At 45.7% G+C, this 22,153-nt stretch overlaps 1 protein-coding gene across 2 annotated transcripts in view; it reads left to right on the top strand.

Annotated features, from left to right (window-relative positions):
- Positions 1-22,153, top strand: part of REXO1 (RNA exonuclease 1 homolog) — a 77,978-nt gene that overhangs the window by 48,150 nt on the left and 7,675 nt on the right. For both annotated transcript variants that reach the window (XM_077805397.1, XM_077805399.1), the window contains exons 8-14: positions 1,085-1,198; positions 3,907-4,044; positions 7,195-7,308; positions 9,502-9,575; positions 19,563-19,673; positions 20,551-20,666; positions 21,691-21,829. In XM_077805397.1, coding sequence (XP_077661523.1) covers positions 1,085-1,198; positions 3,907-4,044; positions 7,195-7,308; positions 9,502-9,575; positions 19,563-19,673; positions 20,551-20,666; positions 21,691-21,829 — 806 coding nt within the window. The remainder of the gene's footprint in view (positions 1-1,084; positions 1,199-3,906; positions 4,045-7,194; positions 7,309-9,501; positions 9,576-19,562; positions 19,674-20,550; positions 20,667-21,690; positions 21,830-22,153) is intronic.

Raw genomic sequence — 22,153 nt, 5'->3', positions numbered from 1 at the left:
GAACCATTATCTAATGTGTTGCACATATTCCCAAGCGATCGAGTTCTTTTTTAAGATGGGTGAAAGGTTCAGGTCTTGTCTACGCTACAGGGGAAATTCGATCTAAGCTACGCAATTTGAGTTGCATGAATAGCGTAACTCAGATCGACGTCATTTAGATCTACTTACCGTGGGGTCCACACTATGCAATGTTGACAGGAGACACTCTCCCATCAACTCCCCCTACTCTTCTCGGTCTGGTGGAGTACGGGAGTCGACAGGAGAGTGATCTGTGGTCGATCTATCGATCACTGCTCGTGGATCCCTGGGTAAGTGTAGACAAGCCCTCAGTGTGGAAGCCTGGTCAGCAGGAACTTGGTGTTGGAGCTGCAAGCTGTGGCATGGGATGTGTCTTGGGCCTCTTGATGGGGCTTGGCGATGCCGTTTGTCAGTAAAGGAGGTGCGGGGTGTCTTTGGCAGAAATGCTGCAGAGATGAATTTTTCCCCTCCTCCCTGCTCGGGAGCTTTTCCAGTAAACAGCCTTGCTTTCCTAGTTACACAGCTGCTGTAGTGGGTTCTCTTCTCCGCATTGCCCACTTTTACTCACTGCTTGTTTCCGCCAAATGGGACTGCTGTGCAGCAGAAGAGGCCATGGTTCCCATGGCTGAAATAAAGCCTGCAGCATGGCCGCAATGTCCCCGGAATGCGAACAAGATTGTGCTCTCCTATCGCACAGGATTGAGTGGTATAGAGAGGCGAGCGTGCGGCTGCTGGGATTATACTATAGAATTGTACAGACATCCTGGCTGCCCCTGGGAAACCCACAGTAGGCTGACAGTACAGGCAGCAGGTTTCCTGTGACAGACACTCCAACCAACCGGCCAGCCCTGAAAGCACCAAACAAATTCTAGCTCCTGAAGTAGAGAGAAATTCCAAGAGAGTAAATCGAACCATCCTTTTTCCAGCAACCCAGCCTGTCAGTGCCCAAGCTTCCCACTGTGTGTCATGCCCCAAACCCCCGGAATGAAGATTCTACTGTCGAAAGGTGGCAGCTGTGGATTTGATCCTTTATTGTTCCTGTTTCTCTTCTCCCCTCTCACGGCAGAGACCAGTAACAGGAAGGTGGTGTCCCACGAAGCTGTGCTAGGAGGGAAACTTGCAGCTAAGACGAGCTTTACGCTAAACCAGTCAGGGAACTTGCGGGCGGAGGACTTGACAGGTAAGTCCCTTTTTGTCTAGCTCCATATCTTGCAAGTCAGAGGTGTGAGTATCACAGAGCTGGAATAGGGGAGAGCAGCATCTTGCTGATCCATGAGGCAACGTGATCATCGTCGGGTCAAAGCTTTGCATGTTATCACTCACTGAACGGTGCAAAACCTATACTGGGTGCTGAAGTCTATATAAGAGCTGCAGGCTCATTCACTCCAGTGGCCTGTTTGGCATCCACCCTGGCCCTTGAGGAAAAAGGAGTTGACCTCTGGCTGATGTGCACTCAAGCTGCCCTCCCTCTTCTGGGCCGTACCTTTGTGGCGAGTTCATTGATCCTGCCCATAGGGCTTTGATTTTAACATTAACAGGCGGTCAGAAAACTTGCCTGATGTGTTTGGATTTGCAGATGCCTTTTGGATGCTCCATATCACTGACTTGCCATTTTCAGCACTGGGGGTTGCTTTTGCCTTCCTGCCCCAGAAGGTGTGCTTTGCGTGTGGTTATTTTGGGTCCATCACCGTAAGGGGAGATTGTCTGTGTTCAGTGTTAATATGTCTCCATATGTTCTGTAGGGACTCTCTTTCCAATGGTTTGTCAACATTGTACTAAAAGATTCAATTGTATACAAAGGATTGTGCCACCAGCATTATCATTGTTGGGTCGCATTGGCTGTGCACAGAGATGTGCAGTAGACAGGCTGTTGGGGAGATCAGAGAAGAGCCACAAAAACTACTAAGGGGCTGGAGGGATTGACATATGAGGAAAGCTTAAATGGATCTGTGTAGCTCAGGTAAGCAACAGTGTCTCCTTGTTGCCAAGGAGGATAACAGCATACTGGGCTGCATTAGCAGGAGCATTGCCAGCAGATCGAGGGAAGTGATTATTCCCCTCTGTTTGGCACTGGTGAGGCCACATCTGGAGTACTGTGTCCAGTTTTGGGCCCCACACTACAGAAGGGACGTGGACAAATTGGAGAGAGTCCAGCAGAGGGCAACAAAAATGATCAGGGGGCTGGGGCACATGACTTATGAGGAGAGGCTGAGGGAACTGGGATTATTTAGTCTGCAGAAGAAAAGAGTGAGGGGAGATTTGATAGCAGCCTTCAACTACCTGAAAGGGGGTTCCAAAGAGACTGGAGCTCGGCTGTTCTCAGTGGTGGCAGATGACAGAACAAGGAGCGGTGGTCTCAAGTTGCAGTGGGGGAGGTCTAGGTTGGCTATTAGGAAACACTATTTCACTAGGAGGGTGGTGAAGCACTGGAATGGGTTACCTAGGGAGGTGGTAGAATCTCCATCCTTAGAGGTTTTTAAGGCCTGGCTTCACAAAGCCCTGGCTGGGGTGACTAATTGTGGTTGGTCCTGCTCTGAGCAGGGGGTTGGACTAGATGACCTCCTGAGGTCTCTTCCAACCATAATCTTCTATGATCCTATGAACATCAAAAGGAAACCCACCAGTCTTCAAGTATTTGAAGAGTATGAACACAAAGCCTAGAGAGGAGTTACTGAGTGTGGTACAAGGAATTATAACTAGGCAAAATGGAATGAAATTAACAAAAAGAAAACCTAAGCTGAATATAAGGGAAAAAATCCTGAGAGCAAGATCTTAGATGGCTGTGGGTAGTCTCCCAAGGGATGTGGTAGAAGGCATGTTGCTTGGCACACTTAACCATATAATGGTGAAAACATTTTAAAGATTGAAATAATGTATCAAGCTCCCAAGTGTACAGTCTAGCCCAGGGGTGGGCAAACTTTTTGGCTTGAGGGCCACATTGGGGTTCCAAAACTGTATGGAGGGCTGAGTAGGGAAGACTGTGCCTCCCCAAACCCTAACCCTATCCGCCCCCTCCCACTTCCCACCCCCTGACTGCCCCACTCAGAACCCCCGACCCATCCAACCCCCTCTACTCCTTGTCCCCTGACTGCCCCCTCCTGGGACCCCCTGCTCCTGACTGCCCCCCCGGACCCCACCCCCTATCCAATCCCCCTCTCTAAAGCCCTTTTCAGAATGCGGCCCTGGGAACATGGGTGGAGGACTCAAGAGGAGCAGGGGCAGCCAGAGAGAAGTGGCGGTTTCCCCTTCAAAGCGCCGCTTCTCTCTGGCCGGCTGTGCGGCTGACTGGTACTCCTCCTGAGTCCTCCGCCTGCATTCGCTGCGCTCCCGCCACCTGCACTGCCCGCCTGCTCCTTGAGCCTGCAGGTGAGCCTCCTTTCCTGCTCTCCCCTGGCCCCGCAGTGCAGCCCCCTTCTGCGCTGGTGACGCTGTGCGCTGAGGCTGCTGGGGAGGGGGAACAGCATGGGAGGGGCTGGGGGCTAGCCTCCCCAGCCAGGAGCTCCGGGGCCAGGCAGGACGGTCCCGCGGGCCGTAGTTTGCCCACCTCTTCTCTAGCCACTGAGATGTTCTGAAGTCTGACCTTTCAGAGGAATTCCATTTTGGAATGCCTTAACAGTTCTGAGTCAAAATTTTGAGACATAGGTGCCTAAAATTAGTTGCTGAACAACTCTACAAATCAGGTCCTGTATGTATGTGCCTAGTGTTGCCTTGGAGTCTATTTTCCTTGACTTAGAATTGCTTAAATACTGAACAGAAGATGTAGAAGCAAGTTTGAGACAGTGGGACTCTCTGTGTGAGATGTGGTGAGTAGCACAGTGGCTGCGTAGAAGACGATTGGTATTCCTGTTGCTTCCGTGTTGCGACATCAGCATTTCCTTTGGTACCTAGGAGCTGCTTTGCACAGAAGACTGAAGGAGTATCTCCTGACGGAAGAGCAGTTGAAGGAAAATGGTTACCCAATGCCACATCCAGAGAAAGCCGGCCGTGCTGTCGTTTTCACTGTGGAAGAGAAGAAAACAACTGACTGTAAGCTCCGCTAGCTATTGTGGCCAGCAAGGCTTGTTAGCCAAAGTACCGCCTGTACGCCCCATGCCGCCTGCAGCCACCCTCGCAGGTGCAGCCTGAGGTCACTGCAGATCCCAGCATGTGGTCATTCACTTCCATCAGGATAGAGTTTTGAATGCTGGGACCCAGTGTTTTTGCAGGCTGCCCCTTCATACTGAAGATGAGGCTGCCTGCAAATGACAATCTTTCTGATGAACCAGAGGTTCCTAAGGTTTCATGGCCTCGAGAACTATTTTCACTGCAGGGCATATGTCTTTTGGCCTCATCGCAGCCTCCTATGCCTTGTATGGTGGTTCTAGCTGCTGTCAGCGGCGAGAATCTTTTGGTATCCCTTCCTAAGCCAGCTGACTCTCACGTACGCAGAGGAAATGGCCAGGATTGCAGTCACTTGTTCCCTGCTGCGTCGTGGAGCACGACTGGGTTATAAACCTCAAAAAAAAAAAAAAAAAAGTGTTAGCTCCTCAGAGGAGAGCGTATGTAGGTGTCTGATTCGACATCCAGCTTTGGCTGGTGTTCTGTCAATCCTCAGGGCAGCAAAGGCTCTGTGCTTTTGGGAACAAGTATCTAGACCTCCGCATTAGGGTGGAGCACATTGTAACTGAGTTCCCACTTGTCCTTCCTCTCGTCCCGCAAGTCCCCTGAACTGCCTATCTACTTCACGCTCTCCAGAAATAGTGGGCATCTCTGCTTGGAATTCAGACTATCCCAGGGCTAGCAGGCCGTCCCTGAGGAAGGCAAATGACAAAATTGTTTCACAAAGAGCCTTTCATGGAGCTGCCTTACGGGTTTCCATGCGGGCACTAAAAACTAAGTTCATGTCCAAGGGAATTGAGGGAGACCTAGGACTGAAGCTCCCATGAACTGCTATGGTGGTTTAATAAACAGCAGGAGGTGCCTGATTGGGTCCCCAGTAACACTGCAGCATGATTGAGAATAGTGCCAATTCTGCCACTTGGGGGTGCCACTACACATAATTTTAAAGGCCCTTTAATAAGCAGTGGATCTGATTTTCTGAAAAATGGTGTTCATTCAGAGGAATTAAACTTCCTCTTTTTAAACTAAGAGGAGACCAGAGTCCTATAGATTGAGTAAAATGTCAGGCCAAAGTGAAAAATATAAATGCATTATCAGAATTTATAAGTGCAAAAAAGGGACTTGAGGAATCTTGTTCAGTGGAGTCAGTCATTTGGTTATGGAGGGATAGCTGGCTAAAGCATGTTAAGTGTTCATCCATTTAACACCTTGCATCCACTTTTGTGCTGTGAATACTGTTGCATCCTGCATTGAAGTTATCTGGCTTTAATGCTATCAGGAACTGTATTTGTTAAATGCTTTATCTTCTGAGCTAACCGATCACCTACCCTCACATAGTCCAGAGTTCATAGTACCTAGTGTGTCTCTGCAGCTTCTTGCAGGTGTATTGGGAACTTTGGTTTTGATGCTGTCAGTAACTTAAGCCATTGGAAACATACATCATTATGTTGTTACAACCTATTGAGTGAAAATATAAAGTAGATAAGAAGGACACAAAGGCTGTACAGACCTGTTAGCTAAAATGATATGGTGCTTTTGGGAAAATTGTTCAGACTAGAGTGCAAGGAATTGTTGTATTGAGGTTAGAGGTCCTGCTATCAACTTTTTGGTTTTGGAATCTCCCTTGTAGTCTTTTAATAGTGAACAATGTAGAAAGCACAACAGAAAATCACCCAGCACTTTGTTTTGGGGCTTTCTTCCTTTCAGGTGATGCACAAAACTGATTTTTTTATCACTTGTGGTCATTAACGATCCTATGGTACATTTTTGGAACGAGCAGGGGTAGTATTCCAGGGATTTGGGCCGAGTTCCAAATGGTAAAATTCACGTTGTACTTATCCTAAATACCTTGAAAAGTTCTATTCTGGTGTTCGTTTGTGGTGTGCTGTTAGTGTCATGTTTGACCCCAGAGGGAGCTGCATTTCCCTATGCCTGCAAAAGTGTTACCGCATTTTTAGTAGGAAATGCAACAGTTAAGACTGTGTTCCAGTTTCGATTCTAAACCTTTTCTCTCCTCTGCACCCTTTTTAGTTGTTAACTTTTTCAAGTTCCTCTTGAGCTGAAATTTACAATACTTAGTCTCAGCCCAAGATTAATTTCTTTTTTTATAAGTTTGACCCCCTCTGGACTGATGAGACCAGGGTGGGAGAATTACTCATTTTTCCCTGTATATTCTAATTGGAGACTTTGTGCTTTCAAACACCTGTTACTTAGAAGATTCAAACAAGGCTTGTTTTACAGTTTGCGATGAGGAAAGAATGCAAGCTGAGTTTGAAGAAAATTGGTTCAATATTTATAAAGTTTTAGGAACTTCAGAATCATGATGTTCACATGTGCTGTTAATACCTTTCTCCATCTTTGTGCTATGCAGTTTCTAAAGTGGCTTGGAGTGTTTGGCACATGCTTTGGTTTTGAGTGCCCATAAATGCTTATGGTCATCTGAACACAGGCCATGGTACTAAAACGACATTTTTCATGTTTACATTTTTTCTTTTTTGTGAAATCAGGGAAATTAAATGCAAAACCTAAACATTAATGCAGCATTAAGGTTGAAAATTCCAGCATGCAAGATTCAGGAAAATCAGCTAACGTTTCAATGGCAAAGTTGGCTTAGCCATGTTGTACGTGTGTGTGTGTATATATATATAAAATATATTTTCCCTCTAACCCTGTATTTCCGTGTTCAGGATATTTTCTAAGTTATTGTGGTTGTATAGCTATCTCCGAATACACAGGATGTGTGTGTACTAGGCCAGAACTGAGAGTGCAAAACAATTAACAAACATTAAGCCGCATTAACATCTCTAAGTTGGTACGTAAGTGGCACTATACCCATTTTATAAATGGGCAAACTGAGCTCTAGAGACTGAATTTCACAAGGTCACCTCCTGAGTCTTTGATGGGGCATATGAATTCTGGCAGCCTCATTCCCAGTTGTCCCTGCTCTAAACACTAGGCAAAACTGTCTCCTGTTTCTTTTTGACATTGGAAATAGTAACAAGTTTAACTTACTGATTGCCCTGTTTAAACTGGCTGAAATGTAGACTTTCCAGTGAGCTAACTGCCCTTGTTTTAAAGCTTCATGCAGGGTTTGCTGCCGCTGTGGTACTGAATACATGGTCTCCACATCTGGAAACTGCATTCGCAAAGAGGAGTGTCTCCATCACTGGGGAAGGCTACGCAAGCAGCGAGGTAAGGTCTCTTTGATGAAGGTGTCAGCAAAACATTAGCTGTACTTTGCCATTTAACATCTGACCTGTTGTTAAACTTGAATCCAAAAGCCAATTTGTTTTTGTGCTTTGTCATTTTTTTGTTTCCTGTGGGTTTCACCAAAGTTGTGCACTGTAGCTGGAAATTGTCAGTATGTAATTTTGCCACTTGGTGGCGTGACACTTTACAAAAGAGTGGACTTGGCAAAGCACGATGTTAGCAGGTGGTGGTGTGATCCATGAAATGTAACGTTGCAGCTGTAGCAAATATTTAATTTAAATAACTACTACTTCCACTCAGCACTGATAGGGCTTCAGCTGGAGTACTGCGTCCAGTTCTGGGCACCACACTTTGGCAAAGATGTGAACAAATTAGAGGAAGTCCAGAGGAGACCAAGAACAGTGATTAAAGGTCTAGAAATCATGACCTATGAGGAAAGATTGAAAAAATTGGGTTTGATTAGTCCGGAGAAGAGAAACCTATGGAGGGACTTGATTAACAGTCTTCAAGTATGTAAAAGGTTGTTATAAAGAGGAGGGTGATGAATTATTTTTCTTCGCCACCAATGTGGTTAAATTGCAGCAAGGAAGATTTAGGTTGGACATTAGGAAAAACTTCTTAACTGTCAGGGTAGTTAAACACCAGAACAAATTTCCACAAACTCCCGAGGTATCATTGGAGGTTTTTAAGAACCAGTTTGACAAACATCTGTTCGGAAAGGTGTAGATAATACTTAATCATGGCTCAGTGCAGGGGACTGGACTTGATGACCTCTCGAGGTCCTTTCCAGTCCTACATTTCTATGATTTTGTATTGCCCTATGATAATTCTCTCCCCTCCCCCACCTCCCTAGATCTTATATCTTCCTTTATTAAACCCATTGTCCTTTTAGGATAATGTCTTGTGGGCTTTCAAAATAGGTCAGGCCAACTCTAAACATGATTATAATTTATTTGGAGTCAGTGCAAAGGCATGTACTCTACTGGTGGGGGCAGAGCTGACTCGCTCTATCAACAAGCTGATCATTATTGTGCATGGGGTACTGCCTTTAAACTAGTTTCCTTTCTAGAAGGCAGGTGAGGGGCAGTGTATGGCAGAAAGATGCACTAGCTAGGTCTAGAGATAAAACTATCTCCAGAATGAGTAACTGTCGGAAGGAGAACCGATGGGTGGAAGTAAGACCTATTAAGAAATAATGCTGGTCCCCGATGGATTAATTGTATCTATTGAACCAGTCTTATTGTTAGGTTTCAGAGTAACAGCCGTGTTAGTCTGTATTTACAAAAAGAAAAGGAGTACTTGTGGCACCTTAGAGACTAACCAATTTATTTGAACATAAGCTTTCGTGAGCTACAGCTCACTTCATCGGCTGCATCGGATGAAGTGAGCTGTAGCTCACGAAAGCTTATACTCAAATAAATTGGTTAGTCTCTAAGGTGCCACAAGTACTCCTTTTCTTTTAGTCTTATTATTGTTACAGTAGCTTCCTGAGGCCCCAGTCACGGTCCTTGTTTATAAGGCACTATGTGAACAATACAGAGTAGTGGTCACTGCCCCAAAGAGCACAGTGTTTTCAATTGACTTCTTTCCCAGAGAGAGGCCTTCCTAATTTGAATCTTTGCCGTAGCTTTCAAAATATACCTTTGCACACAGAATCTTCATCATTCATACCTCTGTTTCGCAAGCCTGTTTTCTAACCAGATCCACAACAAAGCTGGCACCCTCCTGCTGAACTTGGTTCGGATTGACTGGGAGGGGAAGATTTGAACCCTCTAGGTTTGGGGACTTTACTCCTCAATCTTTTCCTTTCACTGCTCTAGAAATTTTAGCAAGTGATCCTGAAAGCATTGCGTTGTGTCTACACAGCAGCTGGGAGGCCTAATGCCCAGCTCAGGTAGACATGAACACTCTAGTTCGGCTCCAGTCATGCCTCAAAGTAGCAGCGTGGCCACGGCAGCGTCTCGCGGTAGACATCCCAGCACATGGCCAGGGACTTAGGTGGGATTGTACTTAGGTGGCTACCCTTAACTGCCGTCCATGCCACTGTGGCCACACCTTTCTTTTTAGGCACTAGCTCAAGCAGATCTAGCACATGTCTGCCAAGTAGATGTACCCTTTAGCAGACAAGGTTCCTTGCTGTCTCTGATGTCTGACCCTTGTCTCTTGCCATTTCAGTGCCGGGGGGCTGGGAAACACACTACAGCTGCTGTTCAGGAGCTGTGGGTTCACCGGGATGCCAGGTGGCCAAAGTAAGTTGTGCTTTTTTTTCCTCTCCATGACCCTGATGATTTGTCGCTTACTGTCTTATGTGTGCTTTCAAAAGACTCACCGGCTTCTTTGTGGAAAGCGATTATGTATTCCACGTTCTCCGCGATTATGTATTCCACGTTCTCCGCGATTATGTATTCCACGTTCTCCGCGATTATGTATTCCACGTTCTCCGCGATTATGTATTCCACGTTCTCCGCGATTAAGAGGTTGGAAATGTTCTTTAAGAGAATCATGTGGCAAGGGAGGGCTTTCTGCCTGGAATTTGACTGAATGATTCCAGGCAAACCCCCAGGCATGACATCCTCAGGGAGTCCAGACCTGGTCTGCTTTTAGGGTGTGTTAGAGCTCTAGTGAAAGGGAGGCTGAGAAGGTTGGTGCCCTCGAACTACAAGTACAGTCACTGCTATTACTGATGCTTGGAAACAACTAGGTGGCACAAAGCAGCCTAGACAGAACTAATGTCTCTCACACAGCTTTTCGCTTGGCGTTCCCTTCCTCCCACGCTTATAAAAGCCACTCTTGTTTTCTGCGTGGGGAGTATGGGGTTTCTGCCCTCTACAGGGCACCTTCGTTACCCTGGCTTGTTCTGTCCTCCTCTATACCAGTGCTCAACACTTTCCCCCTCTCTGGGAAAATACTGGATGGGAGAGTGCTTTTGGAACCCATAAATGCTGCTCAAATCTTGGGGGCACAATAACTGAAAGTGATTCTAGCACCTGAAATCCAAGTGGGTAAGAAACTAGCTCAGGAATCAAGCTCTGGTCTCTTGCTCCAGAGAGCAGAGCATTGTTCCCAAATGCTTAGTTTGTAAAAGGTGCCTCTCTTTCTATGTGCAACTGGAATCCTACCCCTGGCATAGGACAAGTCTTGGGAATGAATGACTGTCTAAAGCGAGCACCCCTGTCCCATCAGCTCCTCCTGTTGGGTCTGCTGAGCTGTTTCTCAATCATATGCTTCACTGGCTTCTCTGTACTCTCTTGTTGCTAGATATTTTCTTTCCAGACAAAGAAACGTGGTCTAGAACAAAGCAAGAGGGAACACAGAAGGGCCTTATCGGGTTTTGTTGGGCCCCAAATTTAATCAACTTCAAAATGTCTGATATGCCCCATGTCTTTAAAAATCTGTAGCAATAGACCTCATTTTCTCCCACCCTGTTTTTGAGGCCCTTGGCTGGCCCTGTAGCAATGATAAAGTAGTGACTGGAGAGCTCTGTGCATCCTGTTAACCTGATACTAGTGCTTGCAAAGGAGAAACAAACAAAAGGCAGCCATAGTTGATGCCATGAAGTACGAGGGCAGCTGTAAAACTCAAGGTTTTGCAAAACAGAAAAGGCTTCAGGGGTGTGTACTGTACAGAATTATCCTGCCCCGGCCCTCAGGGCACAGACTAAATTTACTAGGCTTTTGTTCTCTCTCATTTTTTATTACTCAAATAGTAGAAAAGAAACAATGGTTTTTAATAGTCAGTTATATCTGACAGTGATCTAAGGAAAAATACAGTGGGGGGAAGTCAGAAGACATTATAGAAGACGTTATAGAAACGTGACTTCTCTGAAGGCTTCTGTACTGCTGTTTGAGGCCACCTGAAGCCATAAAACTTCACAGCCTTTCAAGAAATATTCAATCACCTTAGTAGCCTCTTATTCCATGAAGCCTGCTGCAGGGCTTTCTGGGGTTGAGGCATCCTCCTGCAACCGCCATCTCCTGGTTGCTGCTGTTCTATTGCTACACAACAATCCTCTCTTTTCTGTTTTCCAATCAAAGTGGGTGAGTTTTCACAGCATCCCTTGACGACAGAGCCAATATCAGTAACCCCAAGCATGTGTGTGATGAGGGAAAGTAGAATGTGCGTGTTTGGAAGGAGAGGGAAGTGAGCTCTTCTCAGCAGCTCCGAAGGCAGGCATTGTAAGCAACAAATAGCTGTGGCCAAGGCGCTATATAAGTGAATGGGATATTTGGCTGTTCTTCTCCCAGTGAAATTTCTACATCTTTTCCTGCCAAACATACTTGAGATGCACAGGCCTTGAGCTGCATTGCAATTAGCAAACCTAACAGCAGATGGCAGATTGTAGCTGCACAGATGACTTTAGCTTTCCTATAAATGTGCATCTGGAACTGCTGTACTTCACAGTAACTGCTGAGGGCTGGTTCTCCTCACCATCTAAAAACTGCAGGTAAGAGAGCATGGGTCAGTAAACTCCCAGATGGTGTGGGGAAAAGACAGTTAGACAGCCATTAGCTATCAGTGGTCCCAGCAAATCTGTTAGGTTATTTTACTGACCCCAGTTATATTACAGCCATAGTTGAGGGAGAGAAAACCCACTTGATATCCAATGACTAGTCTTTGTAATTATCTGCATCCTCCCATTTCTTAGCAAAATAAACCTGATATGTGTGCACAGATGCAGTGGTGGCAGGTCTGGCCGTTGACTGCATGGAAATGGTCAAGCTACACAGGAATAGTGTTGGCTTTGAAGAAACCGATATAGAGGAGAAATTTTGGCAATGTGGGGCTGCTGTACAGTCACTGATGCACAGCTGCATAGTTCATTCCCATTTGTGCAGTTTCCTACATGTGAGCACATCTGATTTGCAGTAATCACCTGTTTATGCAAACATGTAACTCTCTCTGCTTTTATTGGGTACCTCTTAAACATCTGCTTTGATTAACCTACTGCCTTTGGATCTCTTCATCTATGCAGCCACCTTGACTTCTAATCTCTCTGTGCACAGTCACCAAACCTAGTGCCAGATGTAATTTAATTCCTCATGGGACAACGAGGAGCTGGAGACAAGTGAGGTGTGTTGGTGTATGGAGGAGATGAGGTACTGAGGCAGCCATGTTGGTTGTGGGCATGTAGCTGGAGAGTTGAGGGTGGTAGCCAGGCAGAGCCTAGTGAACTATAGAAGCCAACTGAGAATAGAAAGAACATAGATTAGATTTTCCGGGACGCAGTAGAAAGGTCCTACCCCTAGTCTGACAGCCTCTGTGCTGTTGAAGAGGATGAAAGGGAAAGAGAACATCCAACTGGAGCAGAGGGAAACGATCCCATAGTTGGGACCATGCTTCCAGATGATGTCATGGTATCCTTTCGCACGGAGTATACCTCTCCTGGGGAGGGAACTCCAGTTATTAGGAAGAGACAGGTAATAGTTATGTGGATTTGATCATTAGAAACATAAATAGCTGGGTTTGCAATGATCGGGAGAACTGCTCGGTGACTTGCCTGCCTGGGGCAAAGGTTGCAGATCTTTCGAAACATCTAGATTTGTGTGTACTGCTGGGGCGGAGCCAGTGGTCGGGGTACATGTAGGTACTAATGACATAGGGAAGGATAGGAGAGAGGTCCTGGAGGCCAAATTTAGGCTGCTAGGTCAGAGTTTGAAGTCCAGGACTTCCATGGTAGCATTTTCTGAAATGCTTCCAGTTCCACGCGCAGGGCCACTTAGACAGGCAGAACTGCAGGGTCTCAGTGTGTGGATGAGACAACGGTGTAGGGAGGAGGGGTTTAGATTGATTAGGAACTGGGGAAACTTTTGGGAAAGGGGGAGCCTCTACAGGAAGGCTGGGCTCCACCTAACCCAAAATGGAACCAGATTGCTGGCACTTAAAATTGAAAAAGGTCATAGAGCAGTTTTTAAGCTAAGGGCTGGGGGAAAGCCAACAGGAAAAGCACATGGCTTGGACAGAGACATCCCTTAGGGGAGGATCTATTGGTGATTGTGTATGTCCTAGTAAGGAGGAGAGGATGGAAGATGATAAAATATAGGTAGGATCTGATGAGAAACAGTCAAATGAAAGAGGCCCATTCAATTGCATCATGTAATGGCAGACAGCTAAAACGTGACAAGTTTTTAAAGTGCTTATATACAAATGCTAGAAGTCTAAATAAGATGAGTAAACTAGAGTGCCTCATATTAAATGAGGATATTGATATGATAGGCATCACAGAAACTTGGTGGAAAGAGGATAATCAATGGGACACAGTAATACCAGGGCACAAAATATATCGGAAGGACAGAACAGGTCGTACTGGTGGGGGAGTGGCACTATATGTGAAAGAAAGCTTAGAATCAAATGAAGTGAAAATCTTAAATGAACCAAACGGTACCATTGAATCCCTATGGATAGTAATTCCATGCTCTAATAATAAGAATATAGCAATAGGGGTATATTACAGACCACCTGACCAGGATGGTGATAGTGACTGTGAAATGCTCAGGGAGATTAGAGAGGCTATAAAAATAAAACACTCCATAATAATGGGGGATTTCATCTGTCCCCATATTGATTGGGTACATATCTGATATTTCTGATCACCTCAGGACAGGATGCAGAGATGGTTTCTTGACACCTTAAATGACTGCTTCTTGGAGCAGCTAGTCCTGGAATGCATACGAGGAAAGGCAATTCTTGATTTAGTCCTAAGTACAGCACAGGATCTGGTCCAAGAGGTGAATATAGCTGGACGACTTGGTAATAGTGACCATAATATAATTAAAGTTAACATTTCTGTGGCTGGGAAAACACCACAGCAGCCCAACACTGTAGCATTTAATTTTAGAAAGGGGGACAGTACAAAAATGAGGAAGTCAGTTAAACAGAAATTAAAAGGTACAGCGCCAAAAGTGAAATCCCTGTAAGCTGCATGGAAACTTTTTAAAGACGCCATAATAGAGGCTCAACTTAAATGTAGACCCCAAATTAAAACACATGGTAAGAGAACTAAAAAAGTGCCACTGTGGCTAAACAACAAAGTAAAAGAAGCAGCGAGAGACAAAAAGGCATCCTTTAAAAAGTGGAAGTTAAATCCCAGTGAGGAAAATAGAAAGGAGCATAAACTCTGGCAAACAAAGTGTTAAAATGTAATGAGGAGACCAAAAAAGAATTTGAAGAGAGGCCGGCCAAAGACTCAAAGTAGTAGCAACATTTTTTGTAAGTCCATCGGAAGCAGGAAGTTGCTACACAACCCGCGGGGTCACTGGATGGTCGAGATGCTAAAGGAGCGCTCAAGGACGATAAGGCCGTTGCGGAGAAACTAAATGAATTCTTTGCATCAGTCTTCACGGCTGAGGATGTGAGGGAGATTCCCAAACCTGAGTCATTCTTTTTAGGTGACAAATCAGAGGAACTGTTGCAGATTGAGGTGTGATGAGAGGAGGTTTGGGAACAAATTGATAAACTAAACAGTAAGAAGTCACCAGGACCAGATGGGATTCCCCCAAGAGTTCTGAAGGAACTCAAATGTGAAATTGCAGAGTGTGTAACTTTGTGTAACCTGTCATTTAAATCCTCTTCCGTACCAAATGACTGGAGGATAGCTAATGTGACGCCAGTTTTTAAAAAGGGCTCCAGAGGTGATCTCGGCAATTACAGGCCAGTAAGCTTGACTTCAGTACCAGGCAAACCAGCTGAAACTATAGTAAAGAACAGGATACTGGGCTAGATGGACAGTTGGTCTGACTCAGTATGGCCATTCTTATGTTCATGTCAATATAATTTGAGGGTGTTTCCTGCTAGCCTCAGTAATAACTGTATTCTGGGCTAAAACTCCTTGATCTTAGAGCTTTAGTTCAGAATAATGTTATTGCTTCATAATGGGACAATAATTTAACACTTTGGAAATTTACTTATAAGGCCCAGAATATAAATGGAAGGTAGTAGCTCCTAGCTTTTCATGTGGTCAGTGTTTTTGTCTGTTTGTCTGCAATGGCCTGGTTTTGAAGTAAGGTAACTTCTTTGCACTGACTGAGTGCAATATCTTGATTTCTTTGCACTCCCTTATACCTGGAATGCTGCTCTCATTGGCTCTTTATATGTTATGTATAGCTTTAAATCGAGAAGATAGAGAATAGGTAGCCATACAAGATAGGGATATGATGCCATAGAACAGATTCTAGGGATGATCTAAGAGCCTGAAGCTGGAGTGGTTCAGTATGAGAAGCTCACTATGGAATTTCCCGGCATAACGTTTTTTCTTTAAGTAGAAAGAGCGAATGTTATTTATTAGCATTTCCTCCTCATTTAATACCTGTTCCAGAATGTGTAAGTTGTCTCTCAAACATGAGCTACAGATGTGATGCCAGAACTTCTGGATCCATGTGGAGGTGAAAAGAAAAGGAGTACTTGCGGCACCTTAGAGACTAACCAATTTATTTGAGCATAAGCTTTCGTGAGCTACAGCTCACTTCATCGGATGCATACTGTGGAAAGTGTAGAAGATCTTTTTATATACACACAAAACATGAAAAAATACCTCTCCTGCTGGTAATAGCTTATGAGTGAATTTGTGTGGGGGGGGTGGAGGGTGAGAAAACCTGGATTTGTGCTGGAAATGGCCTAACCTGACGATTACTTTAGATAAGCTATTACCAGCAGGACAGTGGGGTGGGAGGAGGTACTGTTTCATATTCTCTGTGTATATATAGAAGTCTGCTGCAGTTTCCACGGTATGCATCTGATGAAGTGAGCTGTAGCTCACGAAAGCTCATGCTCAAATAAATTGGTAGTCTCTAAGGTGCCACAAGTACTCCTTTTCTTTTCTCCTTACAATGTGTATGATAATCAAGTTGGGCCATTTCCAGCACAAATCCAGGTTTTCTCAACCCCCCCCCCCCCCCCCCCCGACGTTCTTGTTAAACCCTAGATTTGTGCTGGAAATGGCCCACCTTGATTATCATACACATTGTAAGGAGAGTGATCACTTTAGATAAGCTATTATCAGCCGGAGAGTGGGGTGGGAGGAGGTATTTTTTCATGCTTTGTGTGTATATAAAAAGATCTTCTACACTTTCCACAGTATGCATCCGATGAAGCAAGCTGTAGCTCACGAAAGCTTATGCTCAAATAAATTGGTTAGTCTCTAAAGTGCCCCAAGTACTCCTTTTCTTTTTGCGATACAGACTAACACGGCTGTTACTCTGAAACCTGTCATTATGCAAGGCACTACTACATGCCACAAGGGGCCACAGCAATGGTTCCCTCAGCCCACCCAGCAATATTGTTAACCTATCCAACTATACTCTCAGCCCAGCAGAAGCAGCTGTCCTATCTCGTGGCCTCTCCTTCTGCCCCCTCCACCCCACGAACATGATACAGTTCTGTGGTGACCTAGAATCCCATTTTCGACGTCTCCGACTCAAGGAATATTTCCAACATACCTCTGAACAACATACTAATCCACAGAGACCTCCCTACCAATACTGCCAAAAAGAAGGATTCTAGGTGGACTCCTCCTGAAGGTCGAAACAGCAGACTGGACTTCTACATAGAGTGCTTCTGCCGACATGCACGGGCTGAAATTGTGGAAAAGCAGCATCACTTGCCCCATAACCTCAGCTGTGCAGAACACAATGCCATCCACAGCCTCAGAAACAACTCTGACATCATAATCAAAAAGGCTGACAAAGGAGGTGCTGTTGTCATGAATAGGTCGCAATATGAACAAGAGGCTGCTCGGCAGCTCTCCAACACCACTTTCTACAAGCCATTACCCTCTGATCCCACTGAGAGTTACCAAAAGAAACTACAGCATTTGCTCAAGAAACTCCCCTGAAAAAGCACAAGATCAAATCCGCACAGACACACCTCTGGAACCCCGACCTGGATATTCTATCTACTACCCAAGATCCATAAACCTGGAAACCCTGGGTGCCCCATCATCTCAGGCATTGGCACCCTGACAGCAGGATTGTCTGGCTTTGTAGACTCCCTCCTCAGGCCCTACGCTCCCAGCGCTCCCAGCTACCTTCGAGACACCACTGACTTCCTGAGGAAACTACAATCCATCGGTCATATTCCTGATAACACCATCCTGGCCACTATGGATGTAGAAGCCCTCTACACCAACATTCCACACAAAGATGGACTACAAGCCGTCAGGAACACTATCCCCGATAATGTCACGGCTAACCTGGTGGCTGAACTTTGTGACTTTGTCCTTACCCATAGCTGTTTTACATTTGGGGACAATGTATACCTTCAGATCAGCAGCACTGCTATGGATAACCCTAATGGGCCCCACAGTATGCCAACATTTTTATGGCTGACTTAGAACAACGCTTCCTCAGCTCTCGTCCCCTAACACCCCTACTCTACTTGCGCTATATTGATGACATCTTCATCAACATCTGGACCCATGGAAAAGAAGCCCTTGAGGAATTCCACCATGATTTCAACAATTTCCATCCCACCATCAACCTCAGCCTGGACCAGTCCACACAAGAGATCCACTTCCTGGACACTACAGTGCTAATAAACGATGGTCACATAAACAGCACCCTATACCGGAAACCTACTGACCGCTATTCCTACCTACATGCCTCCAGCTTTCACCCTGACCACACCACACGATCCATCGTCTACCACCAAGCTCTGCGATACAACCGCATTTGCTCCAACCCCTCAGACAGAGACAAACACCTACAAGATCTCTATCAAGCATTCTTACAACTACAATACCCACCTGCGGAAGTGAAGAAACAGATTGATAGAGCCAGAAGAGTTCCCAGAAGTTACCTACTACAGGACAGGCCTAACAAAGAAAATAACAGAACGCCACTAGCCGTCACCTTCAGCCCCAACTAAAACCCCTCCAACGCATTATTAAGGACCTACAACCTATCCTGAAGGATGACCCAACACTCTCACAAATCTTGGGAGACAGGCCAGTCCTTGCCTACAGACAGCCCCCCAACCTGAAGCAAATACTCACCAGCAACCACATACCACACAACAGAACCACTAACCCAGGAACCTATCCTTGCAACAAAGCCCGTTGCCAACTGTGCCCACATATCTATTCAGGGGACACCATCACAGGGCCTAATAACATCAGCCACACTATCAGAGGCTCGTTCACCTGCACATCCACCAATGTGATATATGCCATCATGTGCCAGCAATGCCCCTCTGCCATGTACATTGGTCAAACTGGACAGTCTCTACGTAAAAGAATAAATGGACACAAATCAGATGTCAAGAATTATAACATTCATAAACCAGTTGGAGAACACTTCAATCTCTCTGGTCACACGATTACAGACATGAAAGTTGCTATATTACAGCAAAAAAACTTCAAATCCAGACTCCAGCGAGAAACTGTTGAATTGGAATTCATTTGCAAATTGGATACAATTAACTTAGACTTGAATAGAGACTGGGCTAAGTCATTATGCAAGGTAACCTATTTCCCCTTGTTTTTTCCTCCCCCCCCCCCCCCCCCCCGACGTTCTTGTTAAACCCTGGATTTGTGCTGGAAATGGCCCACCTTGATTATCATACACATTGTAAGGAGAGTGGTCACTTTAGATAAGCTATTACCAGCAGGAGAGTGGGGTGGGAGGAGGTATTTTTTCATGCTTTGTGTGTATATAAAAAGATCTTCTACACTTTCCACAGTATGCGTCTGATGAAGTGAGCTGTAGCTCACGAAAGCTTATGCTCAAATAAATTGGTTAGTCTCTAAGGTGCCACAAGTACTCCTTTTCTTTTTGCGAATACAGACTAACACGGCTGTTACTCTGAAACATGTGGAGGTGAGATTCTGGTTGTATGTGGCCAGGTTTGCTATCCATGGTAAAGTTATCGGAAGCAGTGGATCACCATGTGGCGTGAGACTGCAGAATACCTGCATTTTTCCGATCTGTTGCTGCCCACAAGCCTTCAGCCTTGTGTATTGCAGTATAACAGCACTAATTGTTGCTTTATAAAATGTTTTCCTGTACACTTATATAATCGCTGGCTGCAGTGTAATTGTTGCCTTTCTACAAGGTACCTGCTCGGTTGGAACCTTTTGCCAGCCAATCGTATTTTTCATTTGTAATTGTTGGAAACGTAAAGAAATGTTCTTATTTCAGTCTGAGATTTGATCTGTTGGAAAGTTAGTTCTGAGTCTTGTCTGGCTTGTGATGGGATTTCAGGGACTTGCTCTTCTCTTACAAGTTCGTGTGGTTTTCTTTTTAAAGCAACATGTCCAAGATGGTCGGAAGGAGAACCTTGAGGGTTTTGTGAAAACTTTTGAGAAACTGCCTACTACCGATGGCTATCCAGGAATCTATGCTTTAGACTGTGAAATGGTGAGTATCCGGGACCAGAATCCTAACTGAAAGGGGAACATATACATGAAATAGGGCTAGTGCTTGGGGTGGAACAGGGCAGCTCTCTGCAGCGCTCTCCTGTAGAGATCTCTTTCCTCCTGTCAGTCTCCCAGAAGAAGAAAAGCCGCACTTGAGATGCAGCATGCTCTTCAACAGTTACTCTCTGAGTGGGAGTCTTATCCGTCAGCAATGGGAACGGTACATTCTCATCCATTTGCAAGAGGAGCCAGGGCTCAGGATGTAACTGATCAGGACGATCTAATCCAGTGCTTATGAGCATCCTTTTGATACGGTTTATTAAGAGCAAGCCTGTTCAGGATCACTGCGTATCAAGTTATTTTAAAAAGTGGATTATAAATTGTAGATAGCCTCTTTGTGGAACTCTTATTAATATTTATACCAGAAGGTTACCTTGCTGTCTGAATAACTGATTCTCCCCCCCCATGCTGTGCTCCAGAGATCCATGTACTGTAGACCTGCCTGTCTATAGGCCATGCTGTGGTGTACATATACAACTCCTAGATTCTTCTCCTTCACCTGCCATATTTAGCATCAAATAAGACTCTTCTTTTTTTCCTTTGGCAGACCACGTGATTATCTGGCTATATGATGTCATAGCACATTCTGGGGGTTAGTGGGAGATGTATTTTTTAATTGATCAGCTGCTGTTCATACTTAAGACGATAAATTTCTCTTGAAAAATAGCAGTGTTAGCCAATGTATGCTAGCCGGCCGCGCAGCATCGTAATGCAGGAGACGCTGGTGCTAATGTGAATGGGGTGGCACGTAAATACTGAGATCTGGACTGCAAACACCATGCTAAGACCAGCTCTCTTTGCTTGTTTGCGGTTGACAGTGTTACACCAAGCAAGGACTGGAGCTGACAAGAGTAACGGTGATCAACTCTGACCTGAAAGTGGTCTATGACACCTTTGTCAAACCTGACAACAAAGTGGTGGACTACAACACCAGGTAAGAGCAGCCCCTCCCCTGGCTGGAGTATGGCCAGAGCCAACTCTGCTTTCTGGAGAGAGAGAGTTTTTAATAATAAATGACTTCAGCAGCCCAACACCGATATCTTGGCATAGCTCCCCTCCCTTAGCCTGTCAGCAGCACCACTCTTTAGCTGGCTCGAGAAGTGATGACAAGGCATTTCTCAAGTCCCCTCCAGCCGTTCCTCCCCAGCAGCTGAGTTTGCTGCTTCTGCAGCATGTGGCTTATGATTAGAATTTGGAATTGCAAAGCTCATTCGTGGCTGCTTTTCCTCTCGTACAGAGGGCATGGGGACTTCCCCTCAAGCCCAGCCACTTACCTGCTATGCTGAGTATTGTGGCTGCCACTCAGGTGAAGCCCTGATTTCAGTGGATCACGTTGTTGTAACAGACCAGCAGCTGTGCTGAAATGGCCCAGAAAACATGAGTAAAGCTGTGATTTTATCCACAAAATTTTTACTGCATTTCATGGCAGAGGTGTGGGAAAACCAAGGGTGTGTCATGGAAAGCGGAGGAGCAGGGGTCCTGAAAGGGTGTGGAGAGTGGGCTCACCCTGCTGCAGTGGCTGCTCTCCTGTGGAGCAGCACCTGACCCATGAGGTCGCAACGTCACTCAGGTTTGGTGCATCCGCCTGCCCATCTCCTTTTATGGAGGGGTGGATACACCAAACCCAAGTGGCCCAGTGATCACGTGGGCCAAGTCGCAAGGCCCCGAGGGCAAAGGAGCTGCCACTGTGAGCTTCACAGATGTGATTCACAATTACCACGAAGACCAGGACCTCCGCACCAGAACTGCAGCCTTAAACAGTAATGGGGGCGGGTGCCAAAACGTGCCTCTGTCACCATGTCGTGCGCCAAGTCTCAATGGTCTGGATCACTTGGCTGAAAGCTTATTCTTGAGAACTTTGAGATTGGGAAGTTTTTGTTGCCCCAGATGTGTGGGGGTTGCTAGGACGTGGATGGTTCAGCCCCACTAAGAAGTCCCCTGTTGCTGTTGCACTGCAGGTTTTCAGGTGTGACGGAGGAGGACCTGGCGAACGCGAGCATCACCCTGCGAGACGTGCAAGCTGTTCTATTAAACATGTTCAGCACAGACACGATTTTGATAGGACACAGCTTGGAAAGTGATTTATTTGCACTAAAGGTAACAAACCCTGTCTCCTCCCTTCCTGTTCTTTAATCTGTGTTTACTGCGTCCCTGTTACATGCCTGGTCTGTTCCTTTTGTAATGCAGTAAGAGTTCGCCTTCGTGAGAGCGAAAGATCACTGTAGATCCTTCCCTGAGCCGTTGGAGGCTGCCGCTCAATCGGTTGCGCAGGGGCACAAGCCATGTTTCAAGTCACTAGTGATCTGTACCTAGGAGAAACACCATCCCCAGCGGCCTAGACGGTTCCCTTGTTGATGCGCTCAGCAGTGCGGTCAGGGATTGAGTGAGCTGTGGAAAGAGAACCCCTCTCTTACCCCTGGA

Source organism: Eretmochelys imbricata, chromosome 25 (assembly GCF_965152235.1).
Source record: "Eretmochelys imbricata isolate rEreImb1 chromosome 25, rEreImb1.hap1, whole genome shotgun sequence".
NCBI lineage: Eukaryota > Metazoa > Chordata > Testudines > Cheloniidae > Eretmochelys > Eretmochelys imbricata.
This window is presented reverse-complemented; position numbering and strand designations above follow the sequence as displayed.